This window comes from Melanerpes formicivorus, unplaced genomic scaffold, assembly GCF_026170545.1.
Source record: "Melanerpes formicivorus ecotype bairdi unplaced genomic scaffold, bMelFor1.0.p_v2 SCAF_92, whole genome shotgun sequence".
Taxonomy (NCBI): Eukaryota; Metazoa; Chordata; class Aves; order Piciformes; family Picidae; genus Melanerpes; species Melanerpes formicivorus.
This window is the reverse complement of record NW_027142444.1, coordinates 1,390,394-1,408,224: the sequence shown is the minus strand read 5'-3', so window position 1 is coordinate 1,408,224 and position 17,831 is coordinate 1,390,394. Positions and strand designations below refer to the sequence as shown.

The window sequence follows — 17,831 nt, the reverse complement described above, 5'->3', positions numbered from 1 at the left end:
TGGTGCTGGCTGCCTGGGAGAAGAGACCAACCTCTGCCTGTCTAGAACCTCCCTTCAGGTAGTTGTAGAGAGCAATAAGGTCAGCTCTGAGACTCCTCCTCTCCAGGTTAAGCAGCCCCAGCTCCCTCAGCCTCTCCTCAGGGCTGTGTTCCAAACCCCTCACCAACTTTGTTGCCCTTCTCTGGACATGCTCCACCAAGTCAACCTCCTTCCTAAACTGAGGGGCCCAGAACTGGACACAGGACTCGAGTACTCTCATATCTGATGAAAACAAAGGCAACTGATTGTATTTTTTGCTCAGGTCTCAAATGTGCAGCAGGAAAGAAACAGCCAGGGAAGTGATGGAACTGGTACCTGCAACCGTAGGAAGATCTGAGTGAAAGGCTCCATGCGGACAAGGTAAGAAGCCACAATCATGGCAGAGGAGTAGTGGGTCCCGTAGTGATAAGCTGGGGTCTCCCCTGCACAAGATTAAACCCAACATCAATGAAGCAGTTAAGTGACAGTGCCTGTGCTAACTGGGGGAAAAACAAAAGGAGTTAATTACTCTGTGACCTTTGGGCATGATGGAATTGGACTTGGTCAGACACACCAGAAGCTGGGGTCTGTAATCCTCGCCCTCAAGAAACTGAAAGCTTTCTGTTTGTCACTGGAGTTTGGGCTGAAGTCCATACATCTCTTGAACACTTCCAGGGGTGGTGACTCCACTGCCTCCCTTGGCACCTGTTCCAGTGCTTGACCACTCTTGCAGCACAGAAATTTTTCCTAAGGCCCAACCTAAACCTCCCCTGGGGCAATTTCAGGCCACTTCCTCTTGTCCTGTTGTCACCTGGGAGGAGAGACCAGCCCCCACCTGGTTCCAACCTCCTTTTGGGGAGCTGTAGTGAGCAATGAGATCTCCCCTGAGCCTCCTCTCCTCCAGACAAAACAAGTCCAGTCACTTCAGCTGCTCCTCCCCAGCCCTGCTCTCCAGACCCTTCACCAGCATTGGTGCCCTTCTGTGGACCTGCTCCAGCCCCCCAGTGTCTCTTATTCTGCAGTGGCCAAAACCAAATCCAGGACTCAAGGTGTGGTTTCACCAGTGCTGAGGCAGGGCACAGCCACTTCCTTATCCTGCTGGCCACAGCATTTCTGATACAGGTCAGGCTGCAGGCTGCTGCTGGCCTTCCTGGCCCCCTGGGTACACTGCTGGGCCATCCAGCTCTCCTGAGCCCCAATGTAAGAGTCCATGACTCCCACCACGTGCCAGGCACGTGTCCCTCTGCTCTCCCTGCAGCATGGGCCATTACTCACCATTGGGATCCTCCCAGTCTTTGAATCTCTTCTTGTACTGGGCTAACCTGTCTTCTGTTTGAGCTCCCATGGGCTTGGCCAGGTTTCTGAATGTCTTTGGATTTGTAAGATCCAGTTCCTTTAAAAACACCAAATACCCAAACACCAATGTGATGAAGAAAGACAAAGACCAACTCCAAACCTCCCCTGTGCACGCTGCTGGTTACCATTTTGGACTCCACATGCCTCCTAAGGCTGCCATCCCTGTTCCCTACACACACAGCAGGTGCAAAGTCCCTAGATTCACAGAATAGTTTGGGCTGGGAGGGATCTTAAAGTTCCTTTATTTCCAACCCCCCTGCCATGGGCAGGGACACCTCCATTAGAGCAGGCTGCTCAGGCCTCATCCAGCCTGGCCTTCATCCACGTTGGATATGCTTACTCACTTCAGCCCTTCAGTCTCTTCTAAGACAGTCAGGGGGCTTTACTTGAAGGCACACCCAGGGTCTGAATCATTTTTGCCCTGCTGCCCTCACCCTGTTCCCCAGCTGGTCCTCATCCTGTTCTCACATCCTCAACAGATTTTTCTTTGACATTCCTTTCAGTGTGTGGCCTGGCTGGTAGCAGTGGCTGCCCATGATGCATCAGTAAGATGTTTCATCTTTTTCAAGAGCCAGTTCTTCACTGTGGGGGCAGAATTCCCACCAGCCCCTGCCACAGCCTGCTGGGCAAGCATTCTTCTCTGTGGCCGTGGTGTCCTTCAGGACATGAACTGCTGCAGCACACAGGGGACTGTCTTACACTGGGCTCTGTGCCTCCCTCTCCTGTGCACAGTCCAGTGACATCCATAAAACCAGTGCAGACCAGCACCTGCCTGCATGGGGCAGCCAAGAAGCTCTCATGTTCTGCCCCTAATATGCTGCTAAGTGGGAGGAACACAGCAGAGCTGGAAGCAAACAGCTGGTGATGAAGTGAAGCCTCAGTTTCACCAAGGCAGCATTTGCAAAACCTCCACCACACAAAGGAGGGAAAAGCTGGCAAGGTGTTTGATTTACCTCTGAATCATAGTCTGCAAGGATCCAGGGGAAGACAGGGTACTGCATGAGGTCATTGTAGGATCTGCCTGCCAGAGTGTTTAAGTGCATCAGGTACTGGAAGTTACTGATCTCTCCTCTCTTAAGGAAGACAGAAAACACCACTGTAAAGCGCTGACTTTGCAACAACCAAAGGTGCTCAGCTCTCCTCACACAGACAAAACTGACTGCACTATTACTTTTACTACAGCCCCTCCCCTTGCATTTCCTGCAGCAGAACCATTTGCTGGTGGGTGAGGATACCACAAACCACTCCCAACCCAGCTGCTGAGACACCCTCTCTCCAGCAGGATATTCCACCCGTCCTAGTACAAGGATGCAACTCCTGTGCCCTGAGCAGTGAGGAAGTGCTGCAAGACGTGGAACTGAACACCAGAAACCCCCACATTGTCATACTTACTTCCCATCTCTGAGTAACAGATTTTTCTCCCACTAAAGTGCTAAGCAAGCCAGACCTAATGGGAAGAAGGAAGTGGATTTGCTGACTTAGCACTAAGATCTGTGTCACATCTTCACAAGACAATCCAAAGCTTTAAGATTAAACCTTACAAGTGGCAACAATGAGTAAAACAGAGCTTTATTCCTGTGCTTTAGCAGTGCCTTGGTGCATTTCTAAACAGTTACTGTTAAAATGATCATCCTAAGGAAGCAGTTCAGTGCAAGTGCAAATACATCTAACAGGCTGCTGCTGAGGAAAACAGCTTGGACAAATCCCATGGCTTTGGCACTCCAATTCCTTTCATTCAATTCCTCTCCATCTGCACACTGATAACATTAACCCTGCTAGCACATATTAATCAGCAAGAAGGTATCTTGATGCTGCCAGTGGTACTAGTACATCTAAAGCAACTGAGGCACAGCATCACTGGGTGTTATTTATCTTGGTAATGCCCAGTTTTGAATTGAGGCTGCAGTACCCTCCAGCAAATCCTGCCCATAATGAAGCATCGTGAGCTTGTGAGGAACAGAATCACTTACCCTTGCTCTACACTGGTGTTTGGTCTCTGCCCAGACACTGACTCAGAACTGTCAGTTAGAGATGGCACCACAGCCAAAAACCTGCATCAGCAGCCCAAAGGAGATGAAGATTAGTGTTCCTGTCCTTGCTATGCCCTCTCCTTAGAAGCAGAGAGCATTTAGTGCTGTGTTTTGAGCAGCTACAGAACATCTCTCCCAACATGGGAAGACCCTTTCCTCACTGAACACACTCTACCAGCTTCACATGCACTTTGTAGGGGTTCTTTCCTGGTCAGCCACAGCCTAACACCCATCACTCTTGCAACCTGCTTCTGGTGGTTAGGTCACTGACAGCTCAAATCTGGCCCAGCACAAAGATTCCATAGATTCAGAGAATCACTGAATAGTTTGGGTTGGAAGGGACCTTGAAGATCACCTAACCCCCATGCCATGGGCAGGGACACCTCCCACCAGCCCAGCTCGCTCAAGGTCTTATCTGACCTGGCCTTGAACACCTCCAGGGAGGGGGCAGCCTGCTGGGGTATGGTTGCCTTCCGGGCTGCCAGCAGCCATTGCTGGCTCGTGTTGATTTTGCCATCGACTGACACTCCCAAGTCCTTCTCCTCCAGACTGCTCTCCAGTCACTCCTGGCCCAGGCTGGATTTGTGCTTGGGCTCTGCAAACACTCAGGTGAAGAGCTGTAACCCATTTCACAGTACCTTTGATAGACTTTGTTCCTAACCCCTTTCTGGAAAGCCAGGAGGTAGTTCCGCCCATCTCCCGAGAAGACTTCAATCGCAATTGGCTGAAAAGGGAGAGGACAAACTCATGTCAGCACTGACACATGTGCTGCTCACCTCTGAAGGGCAGGTGCAGACCAGCTGGGGCAGGCTGTACCACATCTGACACCAAACTGTGGTGCAGCAGACTTGGCCTAGTGAGGCCAGATGCTGCCTTTTCCCAACAGCAAAGCTCCCTGACGGGCACAATAAACCCAACCACTCAAACCCAACCTTCAAACAAGGATGCCCAACTTAAGCACTTCAGCTGCACCACAGTGAAGAGCTTCCCTTTCCAAACACTGGTCAGTTCAGAGGATCACAGGGTGTCAGGGGTTGGAAGGGACCTCTGAAGGCCATGGAGTCCAACCCCCCTGCCAGAGCAGCTCTGTGTTTTTCACAATTACAATCTCCACAAGACCATCCCAAGGGGGCTCCTCAACCCCACTGTGGTGCCAAGTTACCTGCAAAAGGTATCTCCTTTTATGGACTTCCTTGATATCTTCATATGCAAAGATGCTGCATGTTCTTTTCAGTTGACTTGGGCCTTGCCTTGCTCCCCTGGGGATGATTGGCTCATGCATCCTACAAATGAGCAGGAGCAGCAGGAGAGAGGTGATTAAAAGGAAGAGAAATTGAAAGAGTTATCCTCTCATATCACAGAATCATGCAATGCTTTGGGTTGGAAGGGACCCCAAAGATCATCTACTTGCAGTCCCCCTGACAGCCTGCTGAAGGTCCCATCCTGGCTTTCAACACCTCCAGAGACATTGTGGAGGCTCCAAGGCTTTTCCAGTGTCTCACCAGCCTCATGGACAAGAATTTCTTCCTTGTGTCTCATCTAAATCCAGCTTCTTCCAGTCTGAAGCCATTGTCCCTCATCCTGCCACTCCCATCCTTGTCAGAAGTCCCTCCCCAGCTCTCCTGCAGCCCCCTTCAGATACTGGAAGATTGCTCTAAGGTCTCCCCAGACCCTTCTCTTCTTCAAGCTGAGCAGACCCAACTAACTCTCTGACTGTCCTAACATCAGAGGTGCTCCAGCTCTCTGATCATCTTTATGGCTTCCTCCAGATCTATTCTAACAGTTCCATGTCCTTCTTGTGTTGGGGGCTCCAAAGCTGGCCCCAGGACTGCAGGGTGTGTGTGTGTGTGTCACAGCAGAGGGGCAGAATCCCCTCCCTCCCCCTGCTGCCCACACTGCTGGGGATCAGCCCAGGGCTGGGTTAGTGTCTGGGCTGCAGCTGCACACATGAGAGCCCAGCTCTGGGAACAGCTGCTTTTCACAAACCTCTGGACTCCACTGAGAGATGTGTGAGCACAGAGGAAATGGCTGCTGAGGTCTTTCTGAATCTGACATCATTCTGGAGCCTGTGTCTCAAAACCCTCCTCAAACACTTCCTGTCAGCTCTCAGAGCCTGAGGAGCCTCTGCTGATGCACTCACTTTGGAGGCAGGGTCTCGATGTCCCGTATTTCTCTGGTGGCTGTCATGGTGAATCCATCAATGACATAGAAGTGCTCTTTCCCAAAGAGCAGCAGCCCCTCGCTGGTGTCCAGGCCCTGCACCCGAGCACAGCGGTACATGTGCTGGATCTGCAAGGAGAAGGAGCCCAGCTGTCAGCCCAGCACCACCATGGCCATGCCCCATGGCCACAGGCTCCGTGCACACCTCCAGGCATGCTGACTCCACCACCTCCCTGGGCAGCCTGTTCCAATCCCCCATCACTCCTGCACCAAAGCAACACTTCCTCATCTCCAACCCAGCCCTCCCCAGGCCATTTCCTCTCCTTCTCTCATCTGAGACTAGGGAGAAGAGACCAATCCCCACCTCACTGCAACCTCCTTTCAGGGAGCTGCACAGAGCAATAAGGTCTCCCCTCAGGCTCCTCCTCTCCACACAAAACACCCCCAGCTCCCTCAGCTGCTCCTCACCAGCCCTGTTCTCCAGACCCTTCACCAGGCTGGCTGCCCTTCTCTGGACCCCCTCCAGCCTTTGAGTCCTTCTTGGAGTGCAAACTGAAACCAAGACTGGAGGTGTGGCCTCACCAGTGCTGAGTCCAGGGGTCAATCACTTCCCTGACTCCTGCTGGCTACACCATTGCTGATCCAAGCCAGGATGCTGCTGACCTTCTCGGCCACCTGGGCACACCATGGCTCATCTGCAGCTGCCTGCTGACCAACACCCCCAGGTGCAGTACCCAACACTTGACCTTGTTAAGCCTCATACCACTGACCTCAGCCCAGATCCCTCTGCAGAGCCTTCCTACCCTCAAGCAGATCAACATTCCCACTGTAGTGTTGTCTGCTAACCCAAGCCTGGGACAACCCACAGTATTCATTTCAGGACAACTGCTTTTCCCCCCAGGAGACAGTAGGAAAGAAAGAGAGTGTTTGCAGTACAAGGTTTTCAGCTCAGGATCTCTTTGAGCTGAAGGCCACATGTGGTTTCAAGGCAGAAGCTGGTGCCACATTAAGCTGCAGACCAAGGGAGGTATTTAAGCCATTTGTTCCTGCTTGCTCTATGCCATGCAGCAGTGCTGCCACAGCAGGAGCTCAGTGAGCTGGGGGCAGGCTGTACCTTCTCTCCTTCTTCCAGAAGGCGAAGCAGAGTTGTGTTGTCAGTCTTCTCCTCTTCATCAATTGAACTCCCCTCAACAATTTGATCCTGGGACTGGTCCTGGTTCTCATCATCTCCTCCGTCAGGAGCAGAGCGAGATCGTTTCAGGGGAGGCTTCACCAAACCTGCAAAGGAAGAGCAGAGAGGTGAAGAAAAAAGTGACCCCAAGAGTTCACCTCACAAACTCTGCTGAACTTGGAAATGACTGCAAATGCCTGAGGGGATGTAAAGGCAGAGAGCCTAACATAACGAAAGGCAAACAGTCTGAGGCAGGACAAGTGATCACGGAACCACGGGACGGCTTGGGTTGGAAAGGATCCCAAAGATCATCAAGCTCCAACCCGGTGCCTTGGGCAGGGACACCTCCTACCAGACCACTGCTCTCTATCCATTCTCTGTACAGCCTGGATATGTCAGCAGCCTGCCCCAGCCCAGCTGCAGACCTTGCACTTGGCCCTGTTGAGGCTGGCTCGGGCCCAGCTCTGCAGCCTGTCCAGGTCCCTCGGGGCGCCCTCCCCTCCTCCCAGCGCATCAACTCCCACACACAGGCAGGGGCAAACTTGCCGGTGGTGCACTCAATCTCTTCCCCACACGATCTTACCTTTGACCCTTGCAATGGTGTCCTCCCCATGCTCTGGCTCCTGCTGAGCCGTGTCCCCCACGGTGCTCTCCTCGATGGCGTCCTGGAAGGGGGCCGGGCTGCCCGAGGCCAGGCGCATGTAGTACTCCTTGCTGTCGTAGCTGATGGCTCTGCGGTACCGCGCCGGTTTCTTGGGAACCGTGCAAGAGATTGGTTGCTCAGACACCCCCTCCCCCGCTGCAGGGGGCTCAGAAACAGCTTGTGCAGCACAGTGTATGCCCAGCAGGTGTCCTGTGCATGCTCAGTCACACACCAATGCAGAGAAACAGAGACTCAGGAGAGCAGAGATGGGCTGGGCTGGAAGGGACCTTAAGGATCATCCAGTTCCAACCCCCGCCACGGGCAGGGACACCTCTCACTAGACCAGCTGGTGCAAGGCAACCTGTCCCAGTGTCTCACCACCCTCACTGCAAAGGACTTCTTCCCCATCTCCACTCTCTATCTCCCCTCTGCCACCTCAAAGCCATTGTCCCTCCTCCTGTCACTCCAAGCCATTGTCAGAAGTCCCTCCCCAGCTCTCCTGCAGCCCCTTCAGGTACTGGAAGGCTGCTCTAAGGTATCTCTGCAGCTTTCTCTTCTCCAGGCTGAACAGCCCCAACTCCCCCAGCCTGTCCTCCTAGGGAAGGTGCTCCAGCCCTCTGATCATCTTTGTGGCCTCCTCTGGACCCTCTCCATGTCCTTCTTGTGTTGAGGGCCCCAAAACTGGCTGCAGCACTGCAGGAGGGGTCTCAGCAGAGCAAAGCAGAGGGGCCCTGCTGCTCTCACTGCTTTGGATGCAGCCCAGGACATGGTTGGGCTGCATGACCTAATCTCAACTAAGCTGCATGGAAGCTGTGCAGCCACTCAAACACTTCTGGGGTTGTAGAAAGCCTACACTTGATCATGGAGGTAATGTTCAACAGAGAGCTAAGTGAGGATAATAAAGATGTCAGAATGATCACAGGAGACCCAGAGGAAGACAAAAGGGCATTAAAATGCCAAGAGCCTTTCCAAATTCAAAACACAAGGATGGATGGATGAAACCCCACGGATTTTATCCTGCAGTTGAACATCATCTTGTCTGAACAGTGTTGAATTCCACCCTCAAACTCCAGAAAGCTTTGCAGATGTGTTTAGTTCATCATAAAGGGTTTGGCTTGCAGCATTATTCCCCAGGCATTTCAAGATCAGGTTGGGATAGTTACAAAACATGCCTGGAAATGCAGGTCAGTCACTGAACATATGGAATTGTATCACTGTCCTTTCAGGCAAGCTTTATTACAAGTGGGATCATACAAGGGGTTGGAAGGGACCTCCAAAGGTCATCAAGTCCAAACCCCTCATGAAGAGATTAAGCTCAGCCAGAAGGAGATTTATTATTTCAGATCAACTTGGCTAGCCCCAAAATAAAACCCCAGAGCACTGTGCTCTACTTTGCTCACTCTCAGCTAAGTCTCCTCTCCTCATGACCACAACATGATGCTTACATGCAAAGGATGGCACTTAAATGAGGCTTAGAACCTCTGTGGAAACAACTTCTGCAGAGCCTAGAGAGAAATCCTGACTAGCACTGCTAACATGGAGCAAGGGAAAAACCATTTCTGTTAGGTATTTAGATCAAAGAGGACAAAATTCCTTCCATTTCCATGTATTAGTTTGCTGTTGGATGTACTTCCAAATGAGGGACCAGGCATTACAGGTTGTGCTCAGTGATGGGCAAGGTTGTGGCTGTAATGAACAGAGAAGCTGGCAGAGCAGCCACTGCCAAACTGCTCTGGGATGCTCAAGACAGGATGCAGATTTTGAATCAAAAGTGTCTGTCTCTTCAATAGCAGCAAGCACAGAATGCTAGGGGCTGGAAGGGACCTCTGCAGATCATCCAGTCCAGCCCTGCTGCTGAGACAGGGTCACCTAGGGCAGGCCACACAGGAACACATCCAGAGAGACATTCTCCACCACCCATCTGGGCAGCCTGTTCCACTGCTCTGTCACTCTTCCTCCTCATGTTTACATGGAAGATAAAGGAGTCAGCTGAAACAAAATTCACCTGAGCTCTGACAAAACCAGGCTTGTCACAGGCCACTAGGGCCCAAAAGCAACTCTCACCAGATCCTCTCTGTGCAGCACTCTTGTAAGCACTTCCAAGTGCTTGTGTTGCCCATGACTAATCATGTCCCACCCACCACCAGCTGAGATCCCAAAGCCACAACACTTCCCAGAGTGAGAACAGTGACAGCACAGCCCAGCACAGCCTGTTAGTGTGCAGCAAAGGAGGTGAGACCTACAGAGGCTGGATTAGGTGAAGGTTGAGGAGAGCACAGGAGCATTTCCTAAGGTGATTACTGGGAAAACCTTTAGGCCTGGAAATGTTCACTGAAAGAGCAAGTTGAAAGCCAAACTTGGAAGCCTTGTTAAGACTGTCTAACATGCAGGAGGGGGGAAAAGTTGTATTTATTTTATGTTCTTTCAGTCAGTGTAGGCTTTTTCTTTACCTTTTGAGGAATGGTATCATCAGGTGTCTCAGGAAGTCTACATGAGAAGTCAGACTGAAAACAGGGCATTGATTACATCAGCATCACAGAAAGAACACTTGGAGAATCACAGCATGGTTGTTTGGCAGGGATCTCAGAGATCTACTCAAAACTCTGGGCCATGGGCAGGGACACCTTCCACTAGACCAGCCTGCTCAAGGCTCCATCCAATCTGGTCTTGAGCACCTCCAGGAAGGAGTATCCACAGCTTCCCTGGGCAGCCCATTACAGAGTCTCAACACCCTTGTAATGAAGAACTTCTCCCTCAGCTTCAAACCATTCCCCCTTGTCCTGTCTCCAGACACCCTCATGAGAAGTCCCTCTGCAGCCTTCCTGCAGGATCCCTTCAGCTCCTGGCAGGCAGCTCTAAGGTCCCCCTGAGGTCTTCTCCTCTCCAGGCTGCACACCCCCAGCTCCCTCAGCCTGTGCTCACAGCAGAGCTGCTCCAGCCCTTGGAGCATCTTTGTGGCCTTCTCTGGACTCACTCCAACAGCCTTGTGTCCTTCTTCTGCTGGGGACAGCAGAACTGGATGCAGTATTTGAAGTGGGGTATCAGCAGGACAGAGTCAAGGGGCAGAACCTCTCTTGCCCTGCTGCCCACACTCCTCTGGCTGCAGCCCAACAGCACACAGCTGCCTGCTGGGCTGCAGGAGGGCACTGCTGGCTCTTGGGGAGCCAGCTCCTTATCCCCTGAGTGCTCCACTCATCAAGCCCATGTCTCTCCATCTCACAGACAAAGACATCATGTGGAAGAGTGTCAAATGCCTTGTATAACTGCAGGTCTGATGGCACATTCTCCACTCTGTGGCAGTTAGCCACAGCTGGTGTCTGTCAGACTGCCAGCAGAACACACCTGGTGGTGCCAGACTAGCTGGACACTGTTGCTGCTGTGCTTGCTTGAAGTACTGTGACACTCAAGCTTTAGTTGAGGAACTACACCCTGCCCACATGCACTCATGCCTAAAAACACACAACAAAGGCTGCTCCATTTCTTCAAAATACTGTTCCAAAAGGACCTAACTGCCAAGCTTTCAAAGGCCATGTGTGCTTCTGTCCCCCACTGTGCACAACTTCCTCCTGATGTCCAACCTAACTCTTCCCTGCTCCAGTTTCAAACCACTGCCCCCCAGCCTAGCACCACAGTTCCTTCTAAACAGTCCCTTCCCAGCCTTCCCCTTCAGATACTGAAATGCAGCTACAAGGTTTCTCTGGAGCCTTCTCTTGTCCAGGCTGAACAACCCCAACTCCCCCAGCCTATCTCCATGGGGGAGGTTCTCCAGCCCTCTGATCATCTACACTGACACCTTCCAAGTCACTTAGTTCTGAGCTGAGGGATTCAATCCCTTCCTTAAACACCCTGTGAGGAACAGCTGGATTGCACCAACAGTGCAGGGCACACAGAGACAGCCTCAGGTAACACCAGCAGAGTGAGACAGGGCCAGTCAAAACTGCAGGTTTTAAAGCAGGGCAGGACAGTGCTGAGCACACCCCCCTGAGCACTCACCAGCACGTTTGTCTCTTGCTCAGCCTCGGGCATGTAGGGGTACTGAGTGTAGAACATGTCATTCCGCACCATCTTCTTCCTCATCCTGCAGGGCCCCTCTGTCATCTCCAGCATCCACTTGTCCAGGTGGGAGCCAATGGGGGGCCCCCAGAGGCCTCGCTCCCGCAGCAGCTCGTACTCGATCTGCGACCACTCCTCCGTCACGTACTTCAGGGCGTTCTGCTGGCGCTGAGCCGGGAGACAGGGGGCAGGGGTCAGGAGTGCTGCCTCTCAGCCTGCCCCTCAGCTGGGCACAGACACTTTGGCTATACCACAGGAAGGCTTGGGAGTAATTCATCATTTTAACAGCATTTGCTGGTGGGCTTTAGTGAGCTCTCCAGTGGCAGTCACCAGCAAAGCAAGGGTCACGTGGTCAGCTCAAGGGAAAAGGCAAACCAAGAAGGGAAAAGCTCTGCTGTTGGCTGGTATCCTTAATGGAACAGATTTCTACATGGCCAATATGAAAGCACTCATCCACTGACTCTGAATTACAGAATCATGCAACTGACTGAGTCTGAAAAGACCTCCAAGATCACAGACTCCAGCTGTCAACCCAACACCACCACCTCCCCAAGTGCCATGGCCACACATTTCTTGAACACCTCCTGGGACAGGGGATTCCTGTTAGGGAACACCCCAACAGGTCACAACAGCAATGCAGGTAATGAAACCTCTGTGCCATACCTCCTGATATTCCTTGTACTGCATGTCCACCAGGTCCCGAACCACTGCAATGTGAGTAAACATCCACTGGGAGATTTCCTGTGACAAAGGCAAGAGAGCAGACAGAATGATGCTCTGTGAAAGAAGCATCTACTCAGCCCTGGTGAGACCCCACCTGGAGTACTGTGTCCAGTTCTGGAGCCCCTATTACAAGAGGGATGTGAAGGTGCTGGAACGTGTCCAGAGAAGGGCCACAAGGATGATCAGAGGGCTGGAGCACCTCTCCTGTGAGGACAGACTGAAGGAGTTGGGGCTGTTCAGTCTGCAGAAGAGAAGGCTCCGAGGTGACCTAATTGTGGCCTTCCAGTATCTGAAAGGGGCCTACAGGAAGGCTGGGGAAGGACTTCTCGGGATCTCAGGTAGTGATAGGACTAGGGGGAATGGAATGAAGCTGGAGGTGGGGAGATTCAGGCTAGATGTGAGGAGGAAGTTCTTCACCATGAGAGTGATGAAACCCTGGAATGTGCTGTCCAGAGAGGTGGTTGAGGCCCCATCCCTGGGGGTGTTTAAGCCCAGGCTGGATGAGGCTCTGTCCAGCCTGCTCTAGTGTGGGGTGTCCTTGCCCATGGCAGGGGGGTTGGAACTAGATGATCCTTGTGGTCCCTTCCAACCCTGAATGAAACTATGAAACTATTCTGCTGAAAAGCCCAGAACACAGCACTTTGAAATTCATCATCTCAGTCATTCATTTTTGTAAGGAAATTGTCCTTTGTGTGCCAGCTTAGCAAACTCCTGCAGGCAAGGACATTTAAGGCTGGGTTTTGTTTCGTGTTTCCTTGTGTTAAAAAGGCACTACACTGGTGTGCAGCAATAGCCTTTAAAAGAAACTGGCAACCACCTTGACACAGCATGTCCCCAGTGCCTAAAGTGCTAGGTTCAAGGAGAATTCAATCCTCCAAAACTTTCAAACTTCTCTCTTTCCCTTGTTTTCAATGCCTTAAACACTCCCTACTGACCCCTTGCATGGCCTCAGCAGTGCTGTCCTACTGAGGAGTGACTCTGCTCTGCTCCTCTGCTTTTCTTGTCAAATAGTTTAGCTTTTTAAACAAGCAGCTTTGTAAAGCAGCTCTCCAGTTCTGCCCTCACATATTCTGCTCCTCTGCAGTACAACAGAAAGTGCAAAGCAGCATTTTCTTTGGTCAGTCCTGAGACAGCCATCCTCATACAGGGATTTCACTAAACCACACAATCTTGGGGACAGGACTGAGAAAAGGACAAGCATCTGTCTCCCAGCTTCCATTTCACAGCAGTATTGCAAAGTGGATTGAGACCCCAGACTAATCAAGCAGTAAAGCATATATGTGTTATGTTTTGACATGACCAGAAGCAGCCAAAGAGCCTCACCAGCAAGGAAGACTTTACCTCCTGGCTTCATGCTGCAGATCTGCAGGTGCACCTACTAGGCTGGGACACACAGATGGCCCAGTGTGGATAGTCAAAATAAGCCACGAAGCATCAGGCATCACCTCACAGCCTGCAGGACTCCTGCCCCTGGGATAGCTACTGCAAGCCCTGCACACCTTGCTGGCTTTCAGGCTGTGCCAGGCGGTACCTGTGTGGAGAGGTTGTGTTTGCTGAGCCCGCTCTCCTTGCGGCTCCGCCTGGATCCGGTTAGCTTGGAGAGGCCAAAGCCGCTGCTGACGCGGGAAAGCTTGGACTGTGTGGTTGGAACCAAAGCCTCCCCTCTGCTGATGCATTTCTTCTCATGAGCTGAAAAACACAGAGAAGCACCTGGGAGGTGTTTTGGCTTTCCTCCTCCCATTACAGCTGTTATGCAGAGAGCAGAGCCTTCCCTGCTGTTTGCCATGCGGGCACACTGGGAGTCAGGCCGGGAGTGTGCTTCGGGCTTCTTGTGTGGCTAAGAGTGAAACTTGGATGAGGAAGATGATCCCAGGGCTGGAGCACCTCTGCTACAGAGGCAGGCTGAGAGACTTGGGGTTGTTCAGCCTGGAGAAGACTGCAAGGACACCTCCCCTTGAGGTTTAGATTGGCTCTGAGAGGAAACTTCCTGAGGCTGTTTCTTCTTGTCCCATCCCTAACCAGATGTCAAGTGGTGACGGTTCAGAGCACTTAGGGCTACACAAACCCTACTACCACACTACAACATCTAAGTGCACAGTGCTCACTTGAGGGGAATCTGCCATTCAGGACAGGTGAATCCTCAGTGCCACTCACCCAAATGATTTTGCCAACACTTCAAGCTTGCTTCCTCGATGAAAGGCCTGGCCACAGTTATATCCACTTGGCCACGGTCGTTGACAGGCAGCGTCACTTTGAAAGCTTCCTCTAAAACCTGCTTTTTACTGTGGATCAGCTCTGTCCACACTCTGTTGATGGCTTTCAAAAGAAGCTGGCGGCCTGCAGAGGGACAAGAAAGATCACACACAAGCTCTCTATGGTGCTTACAGAATTGCTGTGCCTACAGTAATCATCCTCCAGCTTCTTCCCCTCGTGCATCACCTGTGAAATGCCTCTGGCCAGGCTGCTGGGGTTGGGTTTTTTTGCCTTTTAGATGCTGTCAGGAAATATCTAACAGTTCATTTTGGCAACTTTTTCCCCCCCTGTGGATCTGAAATACTGGCTTCAATCCCTTGTGATTCTTCTCCCATATCTATCTTTCAACAAGATGAGATTCAACAGGCTCTTACAGATGTATCTGTCCATAAATACAGAGAGAATTCCATACATTATGCTTTAATATTTGCACCTGGCTGTGTGCCTAAGTACACACCTGCCAAAATATGAACTCTCTCTATGTAAGGAAATGAATACATGCATCACTGAATCCTCTCTTCTACAGCCAGTTCATAAACTCCCTTTGAGTGAAAGATCCTGGAGATGCCACTGGATAATCATTTTACAGCTCATATTGATTATTTCTTGCCTGCACTCATCTAAGATCCAGCTGCTGCAAAACCATGGGGGACACTGAAAATGATCCATGCCTATTGCACTCCACTCACAGTGCATACAAACCAGCATTTCCAGCTCTGCTGTGTGTCCAGAAAACAAAGAGAAGCTCCTGCTTCTTTAACAGGACAGTCAGTGGCCCTGCACATGTCACTCTTGCTATGTGTAAGTGGGCTTTCATCTAGTTTTTTGATGTATTTCACACACACTCCCAGCCCTGAGAGAACTGGGTAAAAGCTTAGTGATGACAATACAGCAGTGGCATTAGCAGACATCTCTGGCTTTGTCACTCTCAGATTACCTTCACTGACATCTTGATTGTAGACTCCATCTGGTTCGATATCAGAGGGGATCATAATGTGCCAAGTTGTCATCCTGGCTTCTGCTTCCAATCCAAACCCATCAACATTGCTACAAACACACAACAAATTCACAACAACCAGAGGAAAAAAAACCCAAACCCTCAAGATAAAACATTTGATTCCCTGTGACAGGACTACAGCACTGTGCCTTGCCTTCTGTCCACTGGAGTCCTGCTAATCCATGGTCAGAAGCTAAACTGGGGGTTATGAAAAGTGACAGGCTGTGGAGCCTGATGGCACCAGAGGAAGATGGGAGCGTTTGAAGAAACACAAACCAGACAAGGCCACAAATGGAGAGCATCAGGGTTTCTGCTGCTGCTTCCCAAGTGTCTTTGGATGAGACACAAGATGATGTACATCTTGTTTGGAAAGGAGAAATGAAAATCACAGGCAGGAATCTGCAGCACAGCCTTGGTTTGTCATGGGCATCTGATCCAACACCCACCTGCATTCATTCAGTGCTCTGTAGCACTGAGAGACAGAACTTGGATGAAAAGATTCAGCAGACAATAAATCTAGAGACAGATCCCTCTGGATATCAGTTTCTTAGTACCAGCAGTCCTTTCCACCTTGAAAGCATTTCACATCATAGGACCACAGAACTGTTATGGTTGGAAGAGACCTCTAAGGTCACTGAGTGCAACCATCAACCTGACACCACCATGGCCATTAAACCATGTCCCCAGGTGCCATGGCCATGTGTGGGACACCTGCAGGGATGGTGACTCCAGCACCTCCCTGGGCAGCCTGCACCACTGCCTCACCACTCTTGCAGCAAAGACCTTTTTCCTCCAGCCGGACCCCCCCTGACACAAAGCTTATCAAAGCACAACAAAATGGCTAGGTAAGCACTTGTGACACTGTTTTAAACACCTCTCTGACAGGAGAGTAGGAGTGCTCCCCACAGCTGGGCTCTTCAAACCTAATTTTGCTTCAGAGTGAATCCCTTCAGCTTGCTTGCCTTTCCCTGGCTGCTGAGTTACACAACAGGCACCCAGAATGTGCTGACTTACACTCTGAGTGTCATTGCTGAGACAGAACAGCTCAGTTCAGTGCTTCACAGCCCTGGCTCTGCCATGAGCTTCTGCCTGAGATATTTACCTTCCCACGTGGAGATTAATCAAGCAGTGAGCTAGGCAGCTGATGAACTCTTGATCATGGTTGCCAGGCCCCAAGATTAAGTTCCTGTTGACAGTAAGGACTCTTAGGGAATCCAGGAGAGCCACTTGCTGAGGAACAGTTTTGTGTGCCCTTGAGAACTGATACAAGATGGTCCTGTTCAGGCAGTGGTAAATAGCATCCAGTGAGAGTCCCTGAGATCTTCTTTTGGACTGATGGGAAGGAAAAAAACCATGATCAGACAGTAGAAAATCAGTTTGCTGGCACACCACCTTCCCTGAACTGCCCCATGCTCACTTTTAGCAAAGGCTGTTTTACTCAAAGCATCAATGCCATGGATTTCAAGGACTGAAAGGACATTGATGCAGGATGATACACTTGAGGTGGAACATCCATACAGACACTTGGGATTTCTAACATCCAGAACTGGATGCAATACTCCAGATGTGACCTCAACAGAGCAGAGTGGGAAGACAACCTCCCTTGACCTGCTGGCCACACTCTTCTTAATGCCTCCCAGGATGCCACTGGCCTTCTTGGCCACAAGGGCACGTTGCTGTCACATGGATAACTCACTGTCCACCAGGACTGCAAAGGTCCTTCCTTCTCCCTGGAGCTGATTTCCACCAGTAGCCACTAGCTAGCTGCACAGTGACATCACTCCATGGACCTCAGTGTGACCTGTGGCAAGGCTTTCACCAGCAGACTAAGAGAGGAACAGTTACCTGTGCAATGAGCTGGATGATGAAGTCCACAAGAAGCTTGGATTCCTTGTTGAACATGCCCTGCCAAAGCTTATCCACCACCCTCTGTGTGAAATAAAACACATTGTTCACCAGCACTTGGTAGCTTCCTCCACTGGTTATAGGCAGAGAGGCATCTTCACCTGGGGACAAAACCACAAAGGTTGCTTCATTTGTCACACCCCCCACAGCTGCAGGAAAACATTGCTGCTGCTTTGTACTTCCTAGGCTGCTCCAAGAGAGGAAAAGCTAAACCCTCCTGGCTTCCCTCTCATGATCATAGAATCCTATCATAGAATGCCAGGTTGGAAGGCATCCCAAGGATCATCTGCTCCAACCTTTCTAGGGCACAGGAGAGCTGAAATGAGCTGGCCCAGCACCCTGCCAAACTGTCCAGTGTAGGGGACTCCACTGCTTCCCTTGGGAGATGATTCCAATATCCAGCTGTTTTCATGGGGAAACATTTTCTTCTGGAGTCCAATGGGAATCTCCCCAGCAGTAACTTGGCCCCATCACTCCTTGTCTTTTCATGGGACTCCTTGACCAATCACTGCTGTGTCAAGA

At 51.1% G+C, this 17,831-nt stretch overlaps 1 protein-coding gene across 5 annotated transcripts in view; it reads right to left on the bottom strand.

The window, feature by feature from the left end:
- Window positions 1-17,831, bottom strand: part of WDFY3 (WD repeat and FYVE domain containing 3) — a 103,046-nt gene that overhangs the window by 15,336 nt on the left and 69,879 nt on the right. For 4 of the 5 annotated variants that reach the window (XM_068165712.1, XM_068165708.1, XM_068165709.1 and 1 more), the window contains 18 exons: window positions 17,250-17,410; window positions 16,507-16,736; window positions 15,345-15,454; window positions 14,309-14,491; window positions 13,686-13,843; window positions 12,095-12,172; window positions 11,372-11,599; window positions 9,829-9,882; window positions 7,319-7,487; window positions 6,679-6,842; window positions 5,545-5,693; window positions 4,567-4,687; window positions 4,043-4,128; window positions 3,345-3,425; window positions 2,767-2,821; window positions 2,328-2,447; window positions 1,294-1,411; window positions 355-461 (listed from right to left, as the gene is read on the bottom strand). In XM_068165712.1, coding sequence (XP_068021813.1) covers window positions 355-461; window positions 1,294-1,411; window positions 2,328-2,447; window positions 2,767-2,821; window positions 3,345-3,425; window positions 4,043-4,128; window positions 4,567-4,687; window positions 5,545-5,693; window positions 6,679-6,842; window positions 7,319-7,487; window positions 9,829-9,882; window positions 11,372-11,599; window positions 12,095-12,172; window positions 13,686-13,843; window positions 14,309-14,491; window positions 15,345-15,454; window positions 16,507-16,736; window positions 17,250-17,410 — 2,372 coding nt within the window. The remainder of the gene's footprint in view (window positions 1-354; window positions 462-1,293; window positions 1,412-2,327; window positions 2,448-2,766; window positions 2,822-3,344; window positions 3,426-4,042; window positions 4,129-4,566; window positions 4,688-5,544; window positions 5,694-6,678; window positions 6,843-7,318; window positions 7,488-9,828; window positions 9,883-11,371; window positions 11,600-12,094; window positions 12,173-13,685; window positions 13,844-14,308; window positions 14,492-15,344; window positions 15,455-16,506; window positions 16,737-17,249; window positions 17,411-17,831) is intronic. The other variant, XM_068165710.1, reaches the window with a different exon arrangement.